Source organism: Barbus barbus, assembly GCF_936440315.1.
Source record: "Barbus barbus genome assembly, chromosome: 25".
NCBI lineage: Eukaryota > Metazoa > Chordata > Actinopteri > Cypriniformes > Cyprinidae > Barbus > Barbus barbus.
Window position 1 is genome coordinate 15,607,670 of NC_136753.1, and position 26,731 is coordinate 15,634,400.

The window sequence follows — 26,731 nt, forward strand, 5'->3', positions numbered from 1 at the left end:
CACTGAAGCCTTGGTTTTCTGGGTTGACAAATTGGTGTTCCACTGTGTTAGTAATCATTTCTGACACATAATCTACGTTTCTTTTGTATGCTGACAAACCATGGTTGCTTTGCGGTACAATATAGTGCTGATGACAACACCTTTTGTAAATATGAATATCCTCAATCACCTGTTAAGCAAACAATGACAGTCCGAATAGGCTACTCTTTATTTGTCCAGTGCTGCCTGCTAATATTCAGTCAAACATATATTTTTAACCCGAAGAGATCACCAAAGGCTGTTTTCGCGTTTTCTATTTCCTCAGTCTACCTGAGGTCATTTGATTAACAAATAGTGTCTGTTGGCAAGCTCAAATACCAAATTTTACTTTATAAAAGTGGCCAATTGCATTACTCATGCCTTAAAACCATCGTACTTGCATTGGCAACCAATGCTTGCAAACATTTTTGCATTTGCAATACAATAGCATTTTTATGACCAAGCACTATAATGTATTATTACTTGTATTGCAATCAGTAACATCTCTTGGATTGGATTGGATTGGATTGGATTAGATTCTTGCTCTGTAATTTCTGGTGTGGCACAACACTATAGCCAATTAATTGTTAAAATCAGATGTGGCACAACACTAACCAATTAATAGTTAGAATCATATCAGTAAAACTGACCAAAGAAGGTCACTTGAAATGACAATCTGTAATTTGTAAGAACTTCATGCTAGACATCTAGATTTAATTCATTTAAACTGGAAAGCATATGTGCTTACCATTTTGGTTTTAATCCTTTTCAAAACTTCTTTCATATGGACCACTTTAACCATGTTTGCATACACAAGAACATTATGACATGGTATAACATTGCTCAGTGTCAAAAATACCATTTTGAAAGGAATTTTTACTATACAAACACTGAAAGAAAGAGGTGTGGCATTCTCCACTTCTGCAGTGATTTAGGGAAAATCACATTCCACAGAATGCCAAATCATGACCCTCTGTATGGCACTGCACTCACTCAGATCTTATAATAATATACAAAAAATTTATCTACTCTTGGAAAAATAAACCAGTACAGAAAAATTAATTTCAGTGGCTGCCCTTATTGAATCAAGTCCAAATATTAGCTAAATATAGCACCCTCTAGTGGGGTCTATCCCCACTAGACCCTAATGTACAGATGCCACTGATTTTCATATCTCTTGATGAAGATGAATTGTTGTGTTTTGTCATTTTAGCCTGGAACACTGGACCACAGCATTGAGGAAGCTAAAGCTCTGGTGAATCCCACAGAAGATGGTGCTGTCCAGGGTGTCTGGCTCATGGCTGAGTAAGTTTTTTTTTTTTTTTTTTTTTTCTGTAAGAGAGCACATTATAGTTAAAGCATGTACAGACTGTTCTGCAAATATGCAACGTTCACATGAAGTAAGCAAATCACATTCAGGTATTTTGTCACATAGCTCTCATTCCAGGATACAAGCCATTATCTCACTCCGTGTTCTGTAAATAAGTGTTCTGCAAATAAGTAAAATGTGGAGGAAATATTTAAAACGAAATAAACAAGGCAGCAGAATAGAGCTGCTAGAAAACATTTTGCTAAATGTACTGGCAGATGTCAACTTCTATCTGTCTCTGCACAGGCTTTCAGGAAACAGTTTAAAGGCCTTGCTATATGATAATTAATAATATACAGTCAGGTCCATAAATATTGGAACATCGACACAATTCTAACATTTTTGGCTCTATACACCACCTCAATGGATTTCAAATGAAAAGAACAAGATGTGCTTTAACTGCAGACTGTCAGCTTTAATTTGAGGGTATTTACATCCAAATCAGGTGAACGGTTTAGGAATTACAACAGTTTGCATATGTGCCTCCCACTTGTTAAGGGACCAAAAGTAATGGGACAGTTGTCTTCTCAGCTGTTCCATGGCCAGGAGTGTGTTATTCCCTCATTATCCCAATTACAATGAGCAGATAAAAGGTCCAGAGTTCATTTCAAGTGTGCTATTTGCATTTGGAATCTGTTGCTGTCAACTGTCAAGATGAGATCCAAAGAGCTGTCACTATCAGTGAAGCAAGCCATCATTAGGCTGAAAAAACAAAACAAACCCATCAGAGAGATAGCAAAAACATTAGGTGTGGCCAAAACAACTGTTTGGAACATTCTTAAAAAGAAGGAATGCACCGGTGAGCTCAGCTACACCAAAAGACCCGGAAGACCACGGAAAACAACTGTGATGGATGACCGAAGAATTCTTTCCCTGGTGAAGAAAACACCCTTCACAACAGTTGGCCAGATCAAGAACACTCTCCAGGAGGTAGGTGTATGTGTGTCAAAGTCAACAATCAAGAGAAGACTTCACCAGAGTGAATGCAGAGGGTTCACCACAAGATGTAAACCATTGGTGAGCCTCAAAAACAGGAAGGCCAGATTAGAGTTTGCCAAACAACATCTAAAAAAGCCTTCACAGTTCTGGAACAACATCCTATGGACAGATGAGACCAAGATCAACTTGCACCAGAGTGATGGGAGGAGAAGAGTATGGAGAAGGAAAGGAACTGCTCAGGATCCTAAGCATACCACCTCATCAGTGAAGCATGGTGGTGGTAGTGTCATGGCGTGGGCATGTATGGCTGCCAGTGGAACTGGTTCTCTTGTATTTATTGATGATGTGACTGCTGACAAAAGCAGTAGGATGAATTCTGAAGTGTTTCGGGCAATATTATCTGCTCATATTCAGCCAAATGCTTCAGAACTCACTGGACGGCGCTTCACAGTGCAGATGGACAATGACCCAAAGCATACTGCAAAAGCAACCAAAGAGTTTTTGAAGGGCAAGAAGTGGACTGTTATGCAATGGCCAAGTCAATCACCTGACCTGAATCCGATTGAGCATGCATTTCACTTGCTGAAGACAAAACTGAAGGGAAAATGCCCCAAGAACTGAAGACTGTTTCAGTAGAGGCCTGGCAGAGCATCACCAGGGATGAAACCCAGCGTCTGGTGATGTCTATGCGTTCCAGACTTCAGGCTGTAATTGACTGCAAAGGATTTGCAACCAAGTATTAAAAAGTGAAAGTTTGATTTATGATTATTATTCTGTCCCATTACTTTTGGTCCCTTAACAAGTGGGAGGCACATATGCAAACTGTTGTAATTCCTACACCGTTCACCTGATTTGGATGTAAATACCCTCAAATTAAAGCTGACAGTCTGCAGTTAAAGCCCATCTTGTTCGTTTCGTTTGAAATCCATTGTGGTGGTGTATAGAGCCAAAAATGTTAGAATTGTGTCGATGTCCCAATATTTATGGACCTGACTGTATATTATATTTCCCATGCTCTGGACTGGTACTTGATGCCTGAGCAGTTCAGTGGTTTGAGATTAGGCTTGAAACAAAAGATGAAGTTCATGCAATTCATGCATTTTGACTAATATAAATTTCTTATGGAAGACATTGTAGGAAAGAGCTTTTTGCTGTCAAAACAAAGACATCTGAAAGGCGTAATATAAAGGTTGGTTGCATTAAAGTAGCTTTAAATAGTCTCATATCCCAGATTTGTTCATTATCAAACATACATATAGCTTGCCCTGTGCATATCCTCACATTATGTGCATAATTTAAAATCAATGTAGAATATGGTTTTACAAAAATCTACAGTACCATGTGAAAGTTTGAATTAAAACAGCTGTAAATCACTGTTAAATATTCATAATATCTGAAGCAATACATTTTCTGTGCATGTATAATTGATATAAAAAAAGACAAAAATGATCTGAGTAATATAATACATTCACAGAGCCTTGAATGTAATCAGTCATCCAACTCTTTGAAAATCTAGTATAATCTAGCAGAAAAGGAAAAGTGTTGAATTCAACAGGTCTTGTGATGCCATGGGCAACTCTGATTTACAGTATAACATCCAAAGGCCCTAGGGCGCCACTGAGAGGCACAGGGCCTGTTAGTGTGTGCGTCTATGTGGTGTTTTTGTGGTCTTTCACACCTACTGCATGTCCCCAGGCCCACATACCCAGCCAAGGTAAAATATTCCATTTGCCTAGTCATAAGTTTCTCAACAAGTGAAAAGTACCTAAATTAAACACCAGAATGCATAAAGGCCCTGCAATGTATTGATTCCCAGGTGCTATTTCTGTCACTGTCCAAATCTGATGTGAGAGAGAGAAATCCGCAGAAGCTCTCCATAAGTTAACTTCTCACAGTCCAGTTGAGGTGAAAGCACTGACAAAAATAAAACACATCTCTTCAAAAGTGGCTTATCCATCAGTTATTCTGAACACACTTTTTGACAACTTTGGTATCTAAAAATGCAGACATACATATTTGAACAAGTATACCAAAGCCAATTGTTGAAATTTTTGAAGCTTTTAGATTATGTAGGTTTAGATCATTCAGACCCACATGCTTATGGACAGTTTTTGCAGAAGAACTCAAAATTCACAGCCACTGCAGCTAGCTATTGATTGATTGGGTTTTTAAAGACAGTATTCTACTTGGTTTAATATTTACACTTCATTGTTCATCATGAAATAAATTTGAATTAAAAATGTACTTTTGTACTTTTAACTGTACTCTAATATTGTTTGGAAAAATATACACTGATACGCAATTTAGGAAAAAGTAAATATTTTCTACATACTTGACGAAAGAAAGTTTGAAAAGGCCTGCTCTAAGTTGCCATTACAAACAATACTGCAGCAAGATTCATTTATCTACATGTGCTAAACTAATCTGTCAAACTGTAAATTACCATATGTCCAACAACTTGTTTTAGAATCCTTTTGTGCTTGATCAGAGCTGTGGAAAAATCGTGAGCGACAGATTTGTAGGAATGTATTCCAGTTCTGGTGTAGTTACATTGATGTACTGTGTGTAGCACAGCAGAGGTCTGCACTCGGGCCCAGTAGGGGACCCTTGCTAACATGTTCCAGAGAATTAAACTTGTTTTGAATAGAGATGCTGTTAACGATATTAGCCACTCTGGAACTCCTGCCAGACCGCAAACATACCATTGTACCTTTAAGATTTTTGAAGCAGGAGAGCAGTGGCACATTATTTGAGTGTTGTCAAAGTAGACAAAAGCAGTAGCAAAATTCTTGAACAACAAACTAACAACTGACAACTGCTTATGACGTTGAATATGGTGCTTGAATGATTGATCACTAGCAGGAGATATTTCAGAACATCTAATTCAGACATATATTTTGAGAGCGATTCCATAAAAAAATTGCATAGAGCACTGCTAAAGAATTTCTTTACAAAACTGATTAAATAGCATTCATAAATAGTAATTAGGGAGGCACAATATTATAGGTTTCGGTCAGTATTGGATATATATAGTAATATTGTATATGCTCATTTCTAATATTTGTAAATTTAGATTAACCTTTACTTTTCAAATCTTAAAATGAAAATCTTTTTTTTTTTCTGTACATTGTAATTTTACAGTGCAATTCACTTGTAGCATTTAAGATAACTATGTTTTAGACTTTTCATTTATTTAGAAATGTATTACATTTTTGATTGATTGATTGATCTAGCTGCACTGTGGTGGCTATGGTTCTTACATTGGCCAGAATTTTTAATTTTCTATTGTGCATCTTTACAACTAATATCACTATTTTTTACTATCTCCATTTTCCTGTTTATGTGTAGGGTTGATCATTGGAACAATGAGAAAGAGCGTTTGGTGCTCATCGCAGAGAACACCCTCCTCATCTTCAAATATGACTTTGTCATGCTTGACTGTGAGCAGATTCAGAAGATTCCACTCAACTATATCGACCGCATCTCCCATGGAACCTTCTGCTTTCCTCCACATTCCCTCCTGACGTGAGTAGCACCGATTCTCTCGTCAGCATCACTTCATTCACTGTCAAAAAAGCCACATCTCACTACTGCAGCAAAAAAAGTCTCTGAATGTGCATTTGCCTTGATTGTACATTTGCACTTCCTCATCTTTTGTCCCACACGTCTGATATTCATAGTGTTTGCTCAGCTGTGAACATCAGAACCAAAAACAGAAGCACAAAAATTGTTTACGCTACTGATTGCTTTTGTGCCACCTGTTGCCATGAGTAACTTGTGCATTCAAGAACTCTCAGAACTTATTTTTCTAAGAAATATCTTCCACACAGTTCTGCAAATCAGCTACAAATTCCTCTCCACTTTTTGCATGTCATGCTTAATTGCATGATAAGAGTAAAGTCTGGGGAGAGATATAGCATGTAGATGACAGCCTGGCAGGACTTGTCGAGGATGAGAGATAGACTCATGTTCTGCTTCAGTAACGGCATTGTGCTTCTGAGAACCATATGTAAACAAGTATGAAAACTAAGTAATAGCTGGACATCTGGATGAAAATAACATTTTATTTGCTGTTGAAAGATATATCAATAGAAGATACTGTATCGTTCAAAGGTTTGGGGTCAGTAAGATTTGTTTTAAACAATCTTTTATTCAGTAAGAATGCACTGAAATGGCATTTAATAACATTTACATGGTTATAAATAAAAATCTAATAAATTGCTCTTCTTTTGAACTTTGTATCCATCAAAGAACTTAAAAAGTGTAGCACAAATTTAATTTTAAGCAAAAATTAAAGAAGTACAGTATTGATAATAAGAAGAAATGTTTCTTCAGCACCAAATCCACATATTTGAATGATTTCTGATGGATCATGTGACACTGAGGACTAGAGTAATGCCATGACATGAATAAATTAAATTTGAAAATATTCAAATGAAAAACAGTTATATTAATTTAAATAATATTTCACAATACTACTCTTTGCTGTATTTTTGATCAAATAAATTCAGCACTTCTGAGCGTACTGTAAGAGACTTGCCAATAAAACAGTCTCAACGACCCTAAACTTTTGAAATATATTGCATTTATTATATTATATTATATAGGGATGCACGATATTGGATTTTTGCCTATATCCGATATGCCGATAATTTTTAACTCATTTTGGTCGATTGCCGATATATAATAATTTTTTTATTTTGGTTAGCTTTTATTTGAGAACTTATTTGTTAGAATTAAACAAACAATAATATAGCTATTTTATAATGACAGTACATTGAAGAATTGAAAATAACTATAAATAAACTATATATTAATCACTGCATTTTTTTTTCAGAAAGATGCAGTGGTAACCTTAACATTTTATTTTATGATTTAACATTTGTAGATAGAGCATGTTACGAGTCTGTCTGTCCTTCTCCCTCTCTAATCACTACGCACACCCTCACCTGGAATCACCTGATTAGTAATTCAAGCCACCTGCACCTCATCAGCTCCTAATCACTCCTGTACTACTTAAGCACACTCCCCACTCCAGTCAGTTGTCGGATCTTACTTACACGAAGTAGACTCTCCTAGCTCTTCGATGCTTCTTACCAAAGACTTACCTGAAAGACTACTTACCTCCTACTCCTCTCCATCGTTGGTTCCCTGTGTCTCCATCATCTTTCTTCCTCCATCTGTCATCGTCCTTCATCTCCACTGTCATCCTGGAGTGTGTGCTGCTTCCACAAGTTCCTGGCAAGATACAACATCTCTCAGTATATCCTTTCTACACCTCATTCATGATTCAAGTCTCAACTCACCTTCATCTACCTTATTTACTCTGCTATATCAATAAACATCCTGCATTGTTCACTAATCCTTTGTGTCCCGACTACTACCGTAACAGAAGATCCTACCCAACCGAACACGCAGAGCATGGACACCACCTCCTCGCACTCAGGAAACGCACTCCTCACGATAATGCAGGATGACCGCCCCATCGAGGGCTTTGTTGAGGAGTTCCTCCAGCTTTCCAACAAAGTTAAGTGGAATGATGGAACATTGAAGGTAGTCTTCTGGAGTGACCTGAATAATTTTCTATATCTCCACGCACCAGCTGCTAACACCCCTTGCTCTCTGGCGCAATACATCAACCATGTACTTATCCTAGCGGGTTCATGCTTTATAGTGGAGGAAATTATGGCCCCGTGGATATCCTTGTCAACCAGCCGGCAACCGATGCTCCTCGACAGCGCCCTCCAGTGCCTGCTCCTTGCAAGTGTCCTCCAATGCCTGTTCCTCGCAAGTGCCCTCCAGTGCCTGCTCCTCGCCTGAGCCCTCCTATGAATCCGCTGGTCCCATCCAGTCCTCCTGCGTCTCCGCTGGTCCCGTCCAGCTCTCCTGCATCTCCGCTCGGCCCGTCCAGCTCTCCTGCGTCTCCGCTGGTCCCGTCCAGCTCTCCTGCGTCTCCACAGGTCCCGTCCAGCTCTCCTGCGTCTCCACGGGTCCCATCCAGCCCTCCTGCATCTCCGCTGGTCCCGTCCAGGCTTCCTACGTCTCCACTGGTTCCGTCCAGCTCCGCAGTGCCTGAGCGCCCGCAAGTGTCCGCACTTCAAGAGCGCCCTCCTATGTCTCCGCTGGTCCCGTCCAGCTCCGCGCTGACCGAGCGCCCCCAAGAGTCCGCGCTTCCAGAACGCCCTCCTATGTCTCCGCTGGTTCCGTCCAGCTCTGCGCTTCCAGAGCGCTCCCTAGTGCCCGCTCCTCCAGACGGGAGCATCCCCAAACCTTTTTTTGGGGGGGGACCATATACCTGCGGGTTGGACAACCATAGTGGCCGAGGGGAAGGTTCCCTGGCCCAGCATGCCAGAAGAAATATGGCGGCGTCCCCTGATCCGCCATGGCCTCCAGTCCCGCCATGGTTCCTGGAATCCCCTGATCCACCCTGGAGGTTTCCCCAGTGTCCCTGCCCTGCACCAGCCTCCAGGACGCCCACCCCCGGTGTTACTATTACGACGTGGGACGCACCTTCCGGGAGGGGGAGGTAATGTTACGAGTCTGTCTGTCCTTCTCCCGCTCTAATCACTACGCACGCCCTCACCTGGAATCACCTGATTTAGTAATTCAAGCCACCTGCACCTCATCAGCTCCTAATCACTCCAGCACTACTCAAGCACACTCCCCACTCCAGTCAGTTGTCGGATCTTACGTACACGTAGACTCTCCTAGCTGTTCGATGCTACTTACCTGAAAGACTACATACCTCCTACTCTCCATCGTTGGTTCCCTGTGTCTCCATCGTCTGTCTTCCGCCATCCGTCATCGTCCTTCATCTCCACCATCATCCTGGGGTGTGTGCTGCTTCCACAAGTTCCTGGCAAGATACAACATCTCTCAGTATATCCTTTCTACACCTCATTCAAGTCTCAACTCACCTTCATCTGCCTTATTTACTCTGCTATATCAATAAACATCCTGCATTGTTCACTAATCCTCTGTGTCCCGACTACTACCGTAACAGAGCAAAAGTCGTAAAAATTCTGAACGACACCGAACGAGTCATTCTGTGCGTGCATTCTCAGTTTAAATGCAGCAATCTAAATCAGTTAATCCAATCACCATTCGGGCAAAACTTTGCTTCAAGAATGAGTCACACTGCTGACGTGATCCAATCGCTAGTACATCCTGAGGACATGTGAGTTAATGTATTCCTCTTATTGGCAAGACATATCGGCATAATTTTCCATATAGGGCCGATGCTGATATTGGTCCGATAATATTGTGCATCCCTATTATTATATTATATTAATTTGTTGTTGCAAGCCAGGTCATTGGAAAATTGTGCCTGTGGCGACATTTCTGCAAAATGATATTACGCTGCTTCTTATACATTTTGCAATACGTTTAAAGTTAATTGCCCAGGGAGTAGCACTAAAAAACAGCATCAGTTTTATTTGAAACAGTTAAACATGTATCTAGCAGCATTATGTATGCTGGTTGTTGTTTGTCTCACAGCAATTTGGAAATGTAGTGTCCGATGACCGATGGATAACAAAATCTCTCTAATCCATATGAAAGGTGCATTTCTCTTTGAAGGTGCATCCTATATTCTGCTCCTCGGAGATGTCGAGTCAGAAACCTCAGCTTCATCTTTGCAGCCAACACTGACTCAGAAAACACTAGTTAATTAAAAAATAACTAACCTATGTGACCCTGGACCACAAAACCAGTCATAAGGGTCAGTTTTTTTTAATTGATATTTATACATCATCTGAAAGCTTTCCATTGATGTATGTTTTTTTTAGAATAGGACAATATTTGGCCGAGATGACTATTTGAAAATCTGGACTCTTAGGGTGCAAAAAAAATAAAGATATTGAGAAAATCACCTTTTAAAGTTATCCAAATAAAGTCATTAACAATGCATATTACTAATCAAAAATTACGTTTTGACATTTATTGTAGGAAATTTACAAAATACCTTCATGGAACATGATCTTAACTTAATATCCTAATGATTTTTGGCATAAAATAAAAATCGATACTTTTGAGCCACTTATGACTGATTTTGTGGTCCAGGGTCACATATCTCCTTGCTATTTTTCCCAACACACAGTCTTTACTTTTGCTTTGCAGCAGCTTTATGCATGTACTAGTCGACTAGAACAATCTTTAGTAGGGGACAGCCCTAATGAGTTCATTGCTAACTTAATTACAGTATTGGATGCATGACAGTAACATTGTATTTAGGTTATAACCTTGAGTGGCCAGGTGTTCCAAATTGGATCAGTAACCTATAATATTCTCACAATAAAGTATTTTATATATTCAGGAATATTTTAGCCAATGGCTTTGGACTCTCATTCATTCCATCCTCAATGTGCTGCTTAAAGCCTTAAACAGACAAATGAGGAAAATCTGAGACGATGAGTCATTTTTCCTAACCGTATTAGCAGTTTTTACAGGGTGATAATACCCACAGTGCAGCAGGATTTAACAAATGGTATCAGAGGGGAAGGAGGCCAGAGCCTCTTTTCTTCTCTTAATTTTTGTGTGGAGGGATTATGTGAATGGAAATAAGATGTAAAGAGGACTTTATAACATAGGGAGGAGAGAACTGTCAGTGCAGCTCTTGTGTAACTGATTAGTGGTAGAAATTAATTTAGTCCTTTCATCCAAACCTTTTAAAGCTGGCTCAGGGGACACCAACCCAAGTAAAACTAATTTGATGAATAAAACGTAATGTGGCGTGAAGTGCTTAGGAGAGGCAGGCCGTATTGGGCTGACTTTATCTCCCCACATTACATTCAATTATAAATAAAACGCCACTGAAAACCACCTTAGAGTGCTGGAGGAAAAAGGCTAGCTTTAAAGCCACTCTTTCTTTTTCCTTCTCCTTCCCTCTTTTGCTTAATTTCTTTCCGTCTCCCTCATCATTTTTTTTCTTGTCATTCTCTCAATCTCATGCTCAAGCTGTCTGCACTTCTCTCTTTTAAATGACTGTACACACAGTTCTCTGCTTATGTTCTCCTTTTAACTCTTAAATATTATTCTAGTTGATCACCAGTCTGTCTTTTCCACTTCATTTTTTTGTCTCATTAACTTTAATCACTTCAATGATGAGCTCTTCATCTTCTTATGGTTAGTCACTTTAGATGTTTTTGTTCATAACCTCACAGTATAGTAGTGGGACAGTAGAATACAGGATAGTAGAATACCACAGAATTGCCTCAGAAAGGAAAACCTCAGTTATTAACACCGCTGTGCAGCATCAGTACAATGAATTATTGAGTGAATGGAACCTATTAGGGCTCAGTGCTAAATATTAAGTATTATCGGTAACACTTTACAATAAGGGTACATGAATAATCATGTACTAATGCTTAAATTAATACTTAATTCATCACATAACAATGATGATTATTAAAGGAGTTAACTAATTATGAACTAACGAAGAGCTATCCTTAACTACGACTGGAGTCATACGGTTTCATGCATGAATAACGGCAGCCGTAACTACATGTTAGTACATGTTTGATAGTTAATGCATTAATTAAGAGTTATGGGTAAACTAAATCAAACAGCCTCTTTAAGAAGGAATTAATTTAAACAATTTAATACTATCATAATTTGAGCATTTGACATCTTCAGCTTTGTCATAAACATTATTGGGTGGCAAAGGATTAGTTGATCCTCCTCATCAAGTGTAGAAAATACTAAATACACTTAATGACTGATCTTGTCTCTTTTATGTTCTTCTCTTTCCCGTTAAAATATTCTTAAAGAGGCTCTTTGATTTAGTTTACCCATAACTGTTAATTAATGCATTAACTATCAAACATGTACTAACATGTAGTTAAGGCTGCTGATATCAATCCGTATGACTCCAGTCATAGTTAAAGATAGCTCTTCGTTAGTTCATAATTGGTTAACTCCTTTAATAATCATTAGAATGTGATGAATTAAGTATTAATTTAGGCATTAGTACATGATTATTCATGTACCTTTATTGTAAAGTGTTACCTTATTATCTTCATGTCAGCATGTATAAATTGCGATGGCCCAGTGTTGTAGTTGCAGGCATTTGTGCATTCAAAGGAAACTTATTGTGCAAATGTTGGTCTATGTTTGTGTTGTTGAGAAGTTGACACTGGATCAATGCAGTGCATCAGCCAAATATGATTAAAATATCCCATACAGGGTGAATAGGACACCAACAAAAAAATGCAGGGGTCTTGTATCATCTTGAAGGCAGCTACATTTTCAGCTACCACTTGAAGTATAGTACTGGAATATACTGGCACCATATCAGTGCTAATATAAGTGTTTTTTATTCATTCATCAGTTTAGGGTTAAGATTAGATACACTACCATTCAAAAGTTTGGAGTCGGTAGGATTTTTTTTATTGCTATGAAGAATTACTCTTTTATACTTTCAAATATATTTTTTTTCATTTGATGCCAAAGCTGAAATTCAGTGTTACATAATTCCTAAGAAATCGCTCTAATATGTGACCCTGTACAAAACCAGTCTTAAGTCGCTGGGGTATATTTGTAGCAATAGCCAAAAATACTTTGTATGGGTCAAAATTATAAATTTTTCTTTTATGCCAAAAATCATTAGGATATTAAGTAAAGATCATGTTCCATGAAGATATTTTGTAAATTTTGTAACGTAAATATATCAAAACTTAATTTTTGATTAGTAATATGCATTGCTAAGAACTTCATTTGGACAATTTTGAAGGCGATTTTCTCAATATTTAGATTTTTTTTTGCACCCTCAGATTCCAGATTTTCAAATACTTTGTATCTCGGCCAAATATTGTCAGATCCTAACAAACCACACATCAATGGAAAGCTTATTTATTCACACTTAATTGACACTTAAGACTGGTTTTGTGGTCCAGGGTCACATACTTGTTACTATTGATTGAACTTTGCAAACATTTCAGTATTTTATATTATACTGTCAATATTTATGCCCACACACACACGTATATATAATGTCCACCTGTTTTTACATTAAGATTACATTTACATTAACTGTCATCTAGTCTAGTACCACTGTCATCTACTGCATAAATGTTTTTTTAGCAGATTTCAATATGAATATCCATTTTTTTTCTATTGTACATTACAGTGTTGTGATGCCTAAATTAAATTGTAGCATTTAAAACTATTGATTTTATTTTAATGTATATTATTTTTTTACTTTTGTTTTCAGAGTAGTATAAGAATTTTATGAATAACATTAAAATAATTCCCAGCATATCAGCATCAGACAGAATTTTAATATTGTGCATTCCTAGTACTTTCAGCTCTGTCCAAAACATTTTGTCATATTTAAAACCTTTCCACAGATTTCCACAGAATTGTCCAACAGTCAGTGCAGCACATGTGAAAAAAAGTGTGCTGATTATGTGTGGACTTGCGCCATGAGTCATTACAGTGATTAATGATTGGGCTACTGGCTTTACTAAGGACAAGAGAGACCTGTAACTCTTTCTACAAGTTCTGTTTTTGATTCTGAAACTTTAACTGTACATCCCTTAAGATAGAGCATCGGATGGGTATTCAAACAGTCAAACAGGGAAATCTTTTCACATGATAATGAAATTTGTTTACTGTACAGCCAAACAATGCAGTGGTTACACCATTGCTAAGTTTTATCATGGGTTATAGTAACGGTTTGCTCCAGATGTCTGTATGGCTACTGATAAATTCTCTTAACTGCAGGGAGAATGGTTTATGGTGGTTTTGAATGAGTCTTAGCCCCAATGTGGTGCAAAGAGAGTTCATTCACTGTGGCTGGATGAAGGAGTGTGCAGTGTTTTCAAAAAGTGCTTTTCGACCCAGGCTGTCTAGACAAGGTAATTACGCATCTACCCTGCACATCACTCATTTGTTCTCTGTAGCTCATTGCTGACAAGAGCTTTTTTTATGTTTTTACTGAATGTTTCTATAAAAATATATTCAGCAAGTCAAGTGTGAAAAAAAAGGATGTTTATAACACATCAAAATGTGTCAGATTTGGAGGCAATGTTTTCAGCTATCTGTTAAATACAAACATATATATATATAGAGAATAACATACACTGACACAGAGAAGACCGAGAGGAACTGTTTTCTGTTAACATATTTTAAAATGTAATTTATTACTATAATATCAAAGTGGAATTTTCAGCAGCCATTAATCTAGTTTTCAGCATCACATGATCCTTCAGAAATCATTCTAATATGCAGAGTTGTTGCTCAAGAAACATATCTTCACATATTTTTGAAACATGATATTTTTTTAAAACAAGATTATTTGATGAACAGTCAGTTTAAAAGAACAGCATTTGGAAATGTTTTAATACGTATGTCTTAACTGCAACTTTTGATCAGTTTAATTAGTCCTTGCTATATAAAAGTATTTTAAAAACATATGCTCTATCATGCTATTTGTAACTCTTAAGATACAGTACATTTTTCTCATGTTATTTGAATGTTGTTGTTTTTTTCTAAATCTATTGCTATGTCACACCCAATTTTATTTGTCAACTACCCATATACATATGTATACAACTTCATATTTAAAATAAATGCTTAATTGCAAAGTTTTTTATTTTTTATTTTTTTTTTTTTATTTTATTTCAATAGCTAAACAAATCCACCACATATTGAACACTTGATAATGAATGATTCAGGTTTGCAGTCCGGTCAGCAGAGGGGGCAATTTCACACATTTAGAGCAGCATCTACTTACAGTACAGTACAGTACATATCCTCCCAAAACGGCATTGTATCCAATACCACCTTATACATTACCGTTTTAAAAACCAGGCTGCCGATATAACTGAATCACTATAAGCTTATTGGTTTTGCAGATTTTCTAGACCTTGCAATCTATCTGATATGTTTCCATTAAGTGCCCTGGGTGGGGTGTAAACCGCACAAACGAAAGAACTGTATTGCAGAATTCATTGTGATTGACTTCCTGGGGCGGATTAGCTAAAGTTTACATAGGGATTTGTTAACCATTTCTTAACTATGTGTCAACATGCTAGTGCTTGTCAGGTCATTCACTGTATTGACTGTGTCCACTGTGCTCTTATAGATTAATGTGTCAGCATTTTTTGGACCTGAGAGACTCTGGGCTGATTTGTCATTGTCAGGAAGCATAATGTTAAATCTCAAAATCTTATGTATTTTATATGGAGAGTGCTGATTTATCCCTGATTGTGGTAAAATATTGCCTACAGTGCTAAGAAAAAGTATGTGAAACCTTTGGAACTGGTTGGTTATATGCATTAATAGGTCATAAAAACGCCATCGTCACCAGTGTCACAAGTATAGAAAAACACAATGTGCTAAAGCTAACAACACAAATACAGTAATAATCTTACATGTCTTTATTGAACACATCCCATTAAACATTCACTCTGGTGTGGAAAAAGTAAGTGAAGTGAGTTTTTGATGAGCTTCACAAGTTATTTATGAGTCCCTTGTATGTCCTGAGCAGTTAAACTGCTCACTGTTCTTCAGAAAACTCCTTCAGGTCTTGCACATTTTTTGTTTTTCCAGCATTTCCTGCATATCTGACCCCTTTACAACGGTAACTCTTTGTTTTTGAGATCCATGTTTTAAAATAGTAACTGATACACAAGAAGGAAACAACGCAATAAGTAAACTTTTTGAACAGCATAATAAGGGTGAGTTGTACTTATTTTGTGTTTTCTGAAAATGTTGGTATCTTCTAAAGGGCAGTACTAAATGAAAAATATGATATTAATACACAAAAATAAAATAAGATAAAATACACATCATTGTCCTGTTAAAAAAGTTTAAAAGTTCAAAAAGTGAATTTGATGAAAATTCCATGACATTACCAATTCCAATACATTCACATTCTTTTTCTTGCCGTACATATTACTGTATATTACACAGAACCATTATCATGGATACTTTTTTGGCATTTGGTTTCCTGGATTACATGAAGGAAATTAGTCACTGGATGGAATAAGGCCCCACCTTGTATGTCTTTCTCTCACCTTTCTCTCTCACTTGCTCTGAAATTCATGCTTGAATTCTCTGTCTCTGTCTTTTTGATCATGCAACTTTCCTGTCAAGTAAAAGAGTGGCTTATGGATGTATGCAGTGAGTGTTGTAAAATCTGGCCGTGCTGCTCAATCGTAGGATCTATTGAGCAATCTGGGGATTTGTTTGATGGCTCTGGCACTCTGCAAACCACTTGCCCTGACAGCTGTAGCAGACCTCTGATATTCATCTAGTGTGTTGACTTACCAGTCCTCAGTCATACAAAGTGCAGTCGACCGCTTCAGGAATTTCAAGACGCTGCACCAAAGCTTAACTAAGAATACATTGGAGTGTGTGTGTTTCTTGTTGTTTATTTTTGAGTCAATCTACAATTGCAGTGACATTTCAGTCTGGAAATTGTTCAAAAAATGAAACTTATCGACCCTGCTTTAAACCTTCCATCCTAACTGTAAATACATTATTTTATCTTCTTTCTCATGTCGTTTGATGTTACACTAAATGATTGTAGAAATTGGGGGGGCAGTCGTGGCCTAATGGTTAGAGACTTGTAACCCAAAGGTCCTTTCTTTTCCCTTTCCTTTTTCTTTAAGAAAACAAGAAGAATTTGCTACGTGTTTGTTAATGATGCTACTCCTCATTAAAGCTAATGGCAAGCAGTAACAATATGTGACACATTAATTCAGTAGAACTGACATGACATTTAGTCTAAGGAATGTGAAGTGTTTTTCCATAAAGGTAATTTTGGTGTTTCTGTATTTCAGTACACTAGATTCTAGTAAATTACAAATGAAATGGCATTAGAAAATTTCTCCAGTGATCCAAACGAGTACCTGGTGAGCCATTCATATAATGGCCCTCGTGTCACTGAATCACTTTCAGATATTTACATCAGCCAGTCACCATTTGCAGATACCACAGAAATCATAAAGTGGTGGTGTAAAATGAATCACAGCTGTTGCATAGGTGTCCAAGTTCTCTCGAAAAACAGCTGTTTATTGATAACAGACTACAAAACACTTTTAAGTAAATATGTCATGCAAACATAATGAAAATAACATGACATTCTTTTTTTTAATACAAAAGCCGTTTACACTGACACTACTGACATTAAATCATGGTGACCATACATCGTCGTCTTGTCCGGATTTCTAAATATCTTAAATTGTCTAGGTTGTAAGTGTTTGGTTTGAAGTGGTGTTATGCAGACCAGATTGTCTTTGACATAAAAGTAGCATGAGAGCTATAGCGGGCAGACTCTCTGCATGCTGTCGAATCGCTCTTGTAAGAAAGTGACGAGGACGTTGAAGATCTTGATGAAGATGTTTATTGCAACATAGCAGTGACAAAGCACATATAGTGTGAACCCCGGACATCCTAAGCTCAAACCAGTTTACTACCCTTAATGTAAATGAAGTTGCTCCTGTTATTACAGCTGTGGTTTGTATGTTGATTAAGTTCTGACACCACTTTGTTTGAGGTAGTTCTCGGTGTCCCACACCCGCTCCCATTCTACAGTGGGTGACCATTTGCTCAGGATGTGATCATCCCAAATGGTCTACAAACAACATAACTGTTGACTTTCTTCTTCTCTATAATAAAGCCATTTTGGGAAATGAGCATGATCAAACATATATCGTGGAGTGGAATCTGGGGCGAGGCAGGCTACAGTTTTTTACACTCTTATGGTACTTTGTTGTCAAACACTGATCGATCTGCGCAGCCGCTTCAAGCCAAACACGCCCCAAAAAAGGATATATGGTCACCGTAATTAAAATACACTAGATTCTAGTATTAAATGAAGAAATGGCCTTAGAAAATATCTCCAGTGATCCAAACGAGTACCCGGTAAGCCAATCATATAATGACCCTGATGTCACTGAATCATTTTCAGATATTTGCGTCAGCCAGTCACCATTTGCAGATACCATAGAAATCAATGATTAGTGGTGTAAAATGAATCACAACTGTTGCACAAGTGTTTCAGATCACTTAATAAATACCTGTTTCTCTGGAAATAGACTTCAAAACACTTCAAAACAAACATGTCAAAGATGAAGTAAATGTCATGCAAGTGTCATGGCGGACACCCAATTCCACTATAATTTAAAAATAATACAGTTTTGTGTCACAGAATGTAGTTTTTTTAGGCAATAATGTGCTTGTTTAGACCTCAAATATGCGGTTTGTTAATAAATATAATGTCTATTTCAAAAATTGCTGTTTTTGGAAATGTGAGCTCCAGAACGTCAGCAGCCGTTCTGCGCTCATGAAGCCACCCGAGAGAGCCTCACCTCAGCCAGATTTTCTGGAATTTACAGCTGGCTCTGATGTCTCTATAGCGGTTAAACATGATATATAATTAATTTTGGGTAAATCTCGTGGATAGTCTTTGATGTCGTTAATCGATTATTTGTTCCAGAGCAAATAGTTTTGGCTGAGGGCAAAATCTCATCATGTTATACTTTATATAACTTAAGTGCTGTATATCAGAGCACCTTTGCGCTTTTGACTGAATTGCCTAGCAACATTTATGATGGCTGATGTTTTTTATTAAATATTATTAATCAATAAATATTTTTTTTATATAAATAATAGTAGTATTTTGTATTGGGAAACTGTGTGTGTTTGTGATGGTTATTTTAGTTGAAGAGTTCCTCCATTAGTTGGCAACAAGAGATTTTTTTTACTAGTCAGCAGTAAAGATTTTTATATTGAAAGACTAAAAAGGAAGTTATCGCTTTCCTCAGCAGACATTCAAACTAATGTTTTATTGTGAATATGAGATTGAACTGAAGGATGAATGCTGTATTGGATGCAGGAAATCACACTCACTCAGTCAATCTTTCTCTCATAATAATCTATTCTACGTAATACACAGCTTTCTATACAGTAAAACAATAAACTTTTAATGAAGCAACTCAACGTTCTTTCATTACTAGTTCTAAAGTGACGTTTTGGAATTAGTAACAGAGGCCTGGGCTCAGCCGTTAAACTGTCAATCTTAGATGTGAATCTGTGGCAGAAGAAAGTATTTCTGCACAAAAGAGGGTTTTTAAAGACATTCCATTGTTGTTCCTAATTTATTTACACACTCGTGCTGTCGAACTGTTGTATAAACACAATATCGTAGACGTGAGATAAAACTGTATATTGGCATGCTGTGATTACCAATGGCCAAATCCCAGCTGTGCTGATATACAGCCATATCTCATGTCTACACATGTGATATTGCTCATATATATATATATATATATATATATATATATATATATATAGAGGGGGGACGGAAAGTATTCAGACCCCCTTAAATTTTTCACTCTTTGTTATATTGCAGCCATTTGCTAAAATCATTTAAGTTCATTTTTTTTCCTCATTAATGTACACACAGCACCCCATATTGACAGAAAAACACAGAATTGTTGACATTTTTGCAGATTTATTAAAAAAGAAAAACTGAAATATCACATGGTCCTAAGTATTCAGACCCTTTGCTGTGACACTCATATATTTAACTCAGGTGCTGTCCATTTCTTCTGATCATCCTTGAGATGGTTCTACACCTTCATTTGAGTCCTGCTGTGTTTGATTATACTGATTGGACTTGATTAGGAAAGCCACACACCTGTCTATATAAGACCTTACAGCTCACAGTGCATGTCAGAGCAAATGAGAATCATGAGGTCAAAGGAACTGCCTGATGAGCTCAGAGACAGAATTGTGGCAAGGCACAGATCTGGCCAAGGTTACAAAAACATTTCTGCTGCACTTAAGGTTCCTAAGAGCACAGTGGCCTCCATAATCCTTAAATGGAAGACGTTTGGGACGACCAGAACCCTTCCTAGAGCTGGCCGTCCAGCCAATCTGAGCTATCGGGGGATAAGTGCCTTGGGGAGAGAGGTAAAGAAGAATCCAAAGATCACTGTGGCTGAGCTCCAGAGATGCAGTCGGGAGATGGGAGAAAGTTGTAGAAAGTCAACCATCACTGCACAGGGCTGCAGTCACTGGACTGCACTGGACTGGTGACAGGACGACTGGTTGCAATCAAGGGAAAGATGAATGTGGCCAAGTACAGGGATATCCTGGACGAAAACCTTCTCCAGAGTGCTCAGGACCTCAGACTGGGCCGAAGGTTTACCTTCCAACAAGACAATGACCCTAAGCACACAGCTAAAATAACGAAGGAGTGGCTTCACAACAACTCCGTGACTGTTCTTGAATGGCCCAGCCAGAGCCCTGACTTAAACCCAATTGAGCATCTCTGGAGAGACCTAAAAATGGCTGTCCACCAATGTTTACCATCCAACCTGACAGAACTGGAGAGGATCTGCAAGGAGGAATGGCAGAGGATCCCCAAATTCAGGTGTGAAAAACTTGTAGCATCTTTCCCAAAAAGACTCATGGCTGTATTAGATCAAAAGGGTGCTTCTACTAAATACTGAGCAAAGGGTCTGAATACTTAGGACCATGTGATATTTCAGTTTTTCTTTTTTAATAAATCTGCAAAAATGTCAACAATTCTGTGTTTTTCTGTCAATATGGGGTGCTGTGTGTACATTAATGAGGAACAAAAATGAACTTAAATGATTTTAGCAAATGGCTGCAATATAACAAAGAGTGAAAAATTTAAGGGGGTCTGAATACTTTCCGTACCCACTGTATATATATATCAAGAGTTTGGAAACCACCAGCAACTAACAACTACCTGATCGGCTGAGAAAACAAGTAGTTGATGACAGACAAATCATAAAAGCTGTAGAAAATGAATCCTAAAATACGTGTCTGTAAAATCACCAACAACTTCCAGAAAGCTTGGGTGATGCTCTGACAATCTACTGTTCTCAGGAGACTTTGACACAGAATTACAGATGCTACACAGCAAGATGCAAACTTCTGACCAGCACCAAAAATAGAACGGCAAGATTAGAGTTTGCAAAAAAGCACAAAGGTGAGCCAGAAGAGTTTTGGAACTGTGTTTATGGACCGATGAGACAAAGATGATCCTTTATCTAAGTGATGGGAAAGCAAAAATGTGGAGAAAAAAAGGGAACTGCAAATGATCCCAAGCATACAGCATCTGTAAAGCATGGTGGAGGTGGTGTCATGGCATGGGCATGCATGGCTGCCTCTAGAATAGGCCCTCTCAACTTTACTGATGACTTAATGTATGATAACAGTAGCAGAATAAATTTTGAAGGGTACATAACCATCTTGTCTACCAATATTCAAGAAAATGCCACCAGATTCATTGGGAAGTGCTTCATATTGCATCAGGACAATTACCCAAAACACACTGCCAGTTCAGTCAAGGAATTTATAAGGGCAAAGAAATGGAAAGTCTTAGATTGCCCAAGTCAATCTCCAGATTTAAATCCAAATGAAAATGAATTTCACCAGCTGAAGAGGAGAGTAAAGGCAGAAATATTTGCCTTATGTTCAACTGTCCCAATACTTATGCTCACATCAATGAGTGGGATGAACTCTAAAAGTGCTGTTCTTTTTATTTGGTAAAACATGTATGTGTTGATAATAATAAAATAATAATTAAACGGCTAATAATAAAATGTGACATTCTGTAGTTTTGTCTCATATTCATCTTTTAATCATATTTGCAAATGTCTTGACTCCACAGCCAACAAAGTAATTTTGTCTTTACTGTTCCAATACTTATGGAAGGCACTGTATATACAGTGCCGTGAAAAGGTTTTTGCCCCCTTGCTGTTTTTTTTTGCATATTTGTCACACTTAAAGGATCACTCCACTTTTTTGAAAATAGGCTCATTTTACAACTCCCCTAGAGTTAAACAGTTGAGTTTTACAATTTTTTAATCCATTCACCCAATCTCCGGGTCTGGTGGTAGCACTTTTAGCTTAGCTTAGTATAGATCATTTAATCGGATTAGACCATTAGCATCTCACTCAAAAATGACCAAAGAGTTTAGATAATTTTCCTACTTAAAACTTGACTCTTCTGTAGTTATCGTGTACTATGACTGATGGAAAATGAAAAGTTGTGATTTTCTAACTCTTGCATGCTCTTTAAAACATTTTCCTCCCTCCTTTGTCCTCCTCCTCCCCCTCCTTTAACAGCTGACGACTTTGCCACGTTCTTCATTGATAAAATTAAAACCATCAGTGCACAATTTTCTACACCACAATCTGTCAAGCACATTTTACCAGCAAACATACACTCGTTCACATCCTTCTCTTCACTCTCTGAGGCAGAAGTCTCCAAACTCATCCTTTCTAATCCTTGTACTACTTGTCCGCTTGATCCTATTCCATCTCCTTCAAACCATTTCTCCTGCAGTTGTACCTGCACTCACTCACATCATTAATGCATCCCTTCAGACTGGTGTTTTTCCCTCAGCATTTAGACAGGCTCGTATAACCCCACTACTTAAGAAACCCACCCTTAAGCCATCTCTTTTAGAGAACTACAGACTGGTTTCCCTTCTTCCTTTCATTGCAAAAACACTTGAACGAGCTGTGTTCAACCGAGTCTCTGCCTTTCTCACACAGAACAACCTCCTCAACAGCAACCGGTCTGGTTTCTGAAGTGGACATTCAACCGAGACTGCCTTGCTCTCAGTTGTTGAAGCCCTAAGACTAGCAAGAGCGGATTCCAAATCTTCAATACTTATCTTGCAGGATCTGTCCGCTGCTTTTGACACGGTTAACCACCAGATCCTCCTGTCAACCTTATTGGCAAAGGGCATCACAGGAACCACACTCCAGTGGTTTGAGTCTTACATATCAGATAGGTCCTTCAAGGTATCTTGGAGAGGTGAGGTGCCCAAGTCTCAACATCTAACTACTGGGGTGCCTGAGGGCTCAGTTCTTGGACCACTTCTCTTCTCTGTCTATACGGCATCACTAGGTTCTGTCATTCAGAAACATGGCTTTTCATATCACTGCTATGCTGTTGACACTCAACTCTACCTCTCATTCCATCCTGATGATCCGAGGATAGCTGCTTGCATCTCAGCTTGTCTATCCAATGTTGAGAAGTCGTGGCCTAATGGTTAGAGAGTTGGACTTGTAATCCGAACATGTATGTATGTTCACGGTGTGTGTGTGTGTTCACTGCTGTGTGTGTGCATGTTGGATGGGTTAAATGCAGAGCACGAATTCCGAGTATGGGTCACCATACTTGGCTGAATGTCACTTCACTTCACTATCAGACATTTCTTGCTGGATGAAGGACTCAACCTTGCCAAGACAGAATTGCTTGTGGTTCCATCAAACCCATTGTTTCAACACAATTTCATCATCCAGTTAGGCACATCAACCATAACTCCTTCAAAAACAGCCAAAAATCTTATGTTATGATTGATGATCAGCTGACTTTCTCAGACCACATTGCTAAAACTGCCCGGTCCTGCAGATTTGCTTTATTTAACATCAAGAAGATCAGGCCCTTTCTTTCGGAACATGCTTCACAACTCCTTGTTCAGGCTCTTGTTCTGTCCAAGCTGGACTATTGCAATGCTCTCTTGGCAGGTCTTCCAGCCAGTTCTATCAAACCTTTACAATTAATCCAGAACGCAAGATAAATTTTTAATGAACCGAAAAGAATGCATATCACACCTCTTCTTATCAATTTGCACTGGCTACTCACATGAAATTCAAAGCATTAATGTTTGCCTAAAACCACCTCTGGCTCTGCACCCCTTTACCTAAATTCATTACTTCAGACTTATGTACCCTCTAGAAGCTTGCGTTCAACAAATTAACATCGCTTTATTGTGCCATCCCAAAGAGGCACAAAATCACTTTCAGACTTTTAAATGAAATGTTCCCTCCTGGTGGAATGACCTGCCCAACTCAATCCGAGCAGCGGAGTCCTTAGCCATTGTCAAGAATTGGCTAAAAATACATCTCTTCCATATTTATTTGACCCTCTAACTCTAGCACTCTCTTTTCTAATTCCAGTCTTTAAAGAAAATAAAAAAACTAACACTAACTAACACTTATAGCTTTTCTAATCTTTTTTGTATTTTATCTGTATTCATTTATTACAATTAACAAAAGCAAAAAATGCCTCTAACACTAGCTTTCTCTATTCTTTATCTAAAAAAAAAACCTTTCTACGTATACTGCGTTAAGCTTATTGAGACTTTCTATAGCACTTGCATATCATTGCTCTTTTGTTGATTTTGATTGCTTCCATTGTCCTCATTTGTAAGTCGCTTTGGATAAAAGCATCTGCCGAATGACTAAATGTAAATGTTATGCAGCAGGACAGTGATCCCAAACACACCAGCAAGTCCACCTCTGAATGGCTCAAGAAAAACAAAATTAAGGTTTTGGAGTGGCCAAGTCAAAGTCCAGACTTTAATCCTGTGACCTTAAACAGTCCTTTCATCCTTGAACCCTCCAATGTGGCTGAATTAAAACAATTCTGCAAAGAGTGGGCCAAAATTTCTCCACAAAGACTCATTGCCAGTTATCCCAAATGCTTTATTACAGTTGTTGCTGAAAAGGGTGGCATAACCAGTTATTAGATTTAGGCGAGCGATTACTTTTTCACGTAGGGCCAGGCAGGGTTGGACAGCTTTTTTCCCTTAATACATTAAATCATTATTTCAAAACTGCACTTTGTATTTACTCAGGTTATCTTTGTGTAATATTAAAATTAGTTTGATGATCTGAATCATTTAAGTCTGACAAATATGCAAAAAATAAAAAAACAGGAAGGGGCAAAAACTTTTTCACACCACTGTATGTATGTGTGTGTGTGTATATATACACACACACACACACACACAGTTTATGTAAAGAATGCTGTATTTTACAACAGTGGTTCTTGATCCCGGACCCCCCACTATGCAGAGTTTGTATGTCTCCCTTATTTAACACCTGATTCAGCTCATCAGCTTGTTAAGAGAGACTCCATGAACTGAACAGAGTGTGTCAGAGAAGGGAGACATACAAAATGTGCAGAGTGGTGGGTCCCTAGAACCAGGATTAAGAACCACTGTTCTTTAAAGTACTTTACTTAAACATTATTCCAATTTTATGGCCAGCAGGAAACATTCAATTTAGTGTGACTTTATTTCTAGGAATGCACTCCTGTGTATAACGCGCCTCAGAAAAGCTTGTGTGTCATGCATGACAGATCTTAGCATTCATTTTTCACCTTCTCTTTTTCACCTTTTCTTTTTATCCCTCCCTTTCCCTCCCCTTCTCAATCTTTCTCAGTCATGTAGAGTGATGGAATGAAATAGTCTATGTATGTGTGTGTGTAAGAGAGAGAGAGAGACTCGTGGCAATGATCAGTGAAAGCTCAAGCCTGTACCTTAAACAGTGAATGTCCCAGCCCGCTGGCTGCTGTGGCCCAGCCCTCTGCCTGTCTCAACTGGCCCTCATGTACTGATAGCTTACCTCTGGAATCAATTCACACACACACACACACACACACACACACAGAGTAAAACATACAATTGCTTTCTCACCAACAATGTATGCATGTGTACTTGCTCATGTACACACAAAGCACATTTTACGCTTTTAAGCAAACCTTATATAAAAACCTTATACACTCAGTGAACAGTCAAATTTTCAGCCTTTTCTCTGAGTCAGGCTTTGTACCGCCCCATAATCACCTTTCCTCTCATTTTCTCTCAACACAACAGTTTATTCAGCAGGGTGTAGCCAGTGAGACCTCAGCAGCCATTGTCAAGGTCTGAGAGTGTTAGTGTAAACATAGGCAGCACTGGGAGAGCTGGAGACACAACCTTGCCCTGTAGTTATGTTTTTTTTCCTATCTAAAGAATCCCTCTTTTTCTGTAGCTTTAAGGTATGTGTGTTTGGCAGGAACTGATCCTGCTTAAGGTGTGTTCTAGAGTCTGTTGGTTTTGCCAAAGTATGACACACCTGGAAATGCAACATGCACATTTTAAGCAACTGTGCACATGGTCAAATCTATTGTCTTGTGTTGAACATGGGGATATGTATTCATAAAAGACTTTTTATGCATTTATGTAAAGATTCCTAACACTGACATCTCTGTGTACACTGAAAACAAAAGGTGTATGTTCTATATATATATATATATATATATATATATATGTACCATATTAAATAACCTAAATGAAAAATCAGAAATAATAAATACTCAAAGAAATAATTTATGCCCCCCTTCCCCAAAAAAACCTTACTATACATTTTATTTTTTCACCATTTATTTATTCAATGTTTTAGTCATCATTTCATTCCACACCTGTAAGCTTTTACATTTTTATTTCTGAAGCAGGATATTGATGATAGTTCATATGATCCTGTTGTAGTCCATACTTGTACTCTATTCTAATTCCTTATAAGTTTATGTGAAAAACAGATAGACTGCTTGCCCACATGTAATTCCAGACCTGTATGCTC

At 38.0% G+C, this 26,731-nt stretch overlaps 1 protein-coding gene across 2 annotated transcripts in view; it reads left to right on the plus strand.

Moving 5' to 3' along the window:
• LOC306844646 (tumor protein p63-regulated gene 1-like protein) overlaps positions 1 to 26,731 on the plus strand; it is a 43,323-nt gene that overhangs the window by 1,490 nt on the left and 15,102 nt on the right. For both annotated transcript variants that reach the window (XM_079376930.1, XM_079376929.1), the window contains exons 3-4: positions 1,232 to 1,323; positions 5,675 to 5,851. In XM_079376930.1, the coding sequence (XP_079233056.1) occupies positions 1,232 to 1,323; positions 5,675 to 5,851 (269 nt within the window). The remainder of the gene's footprint in view (positions 1 to 1,231; positions 1,324 to 5,674; positions 5,852 to 26,731) is intronic.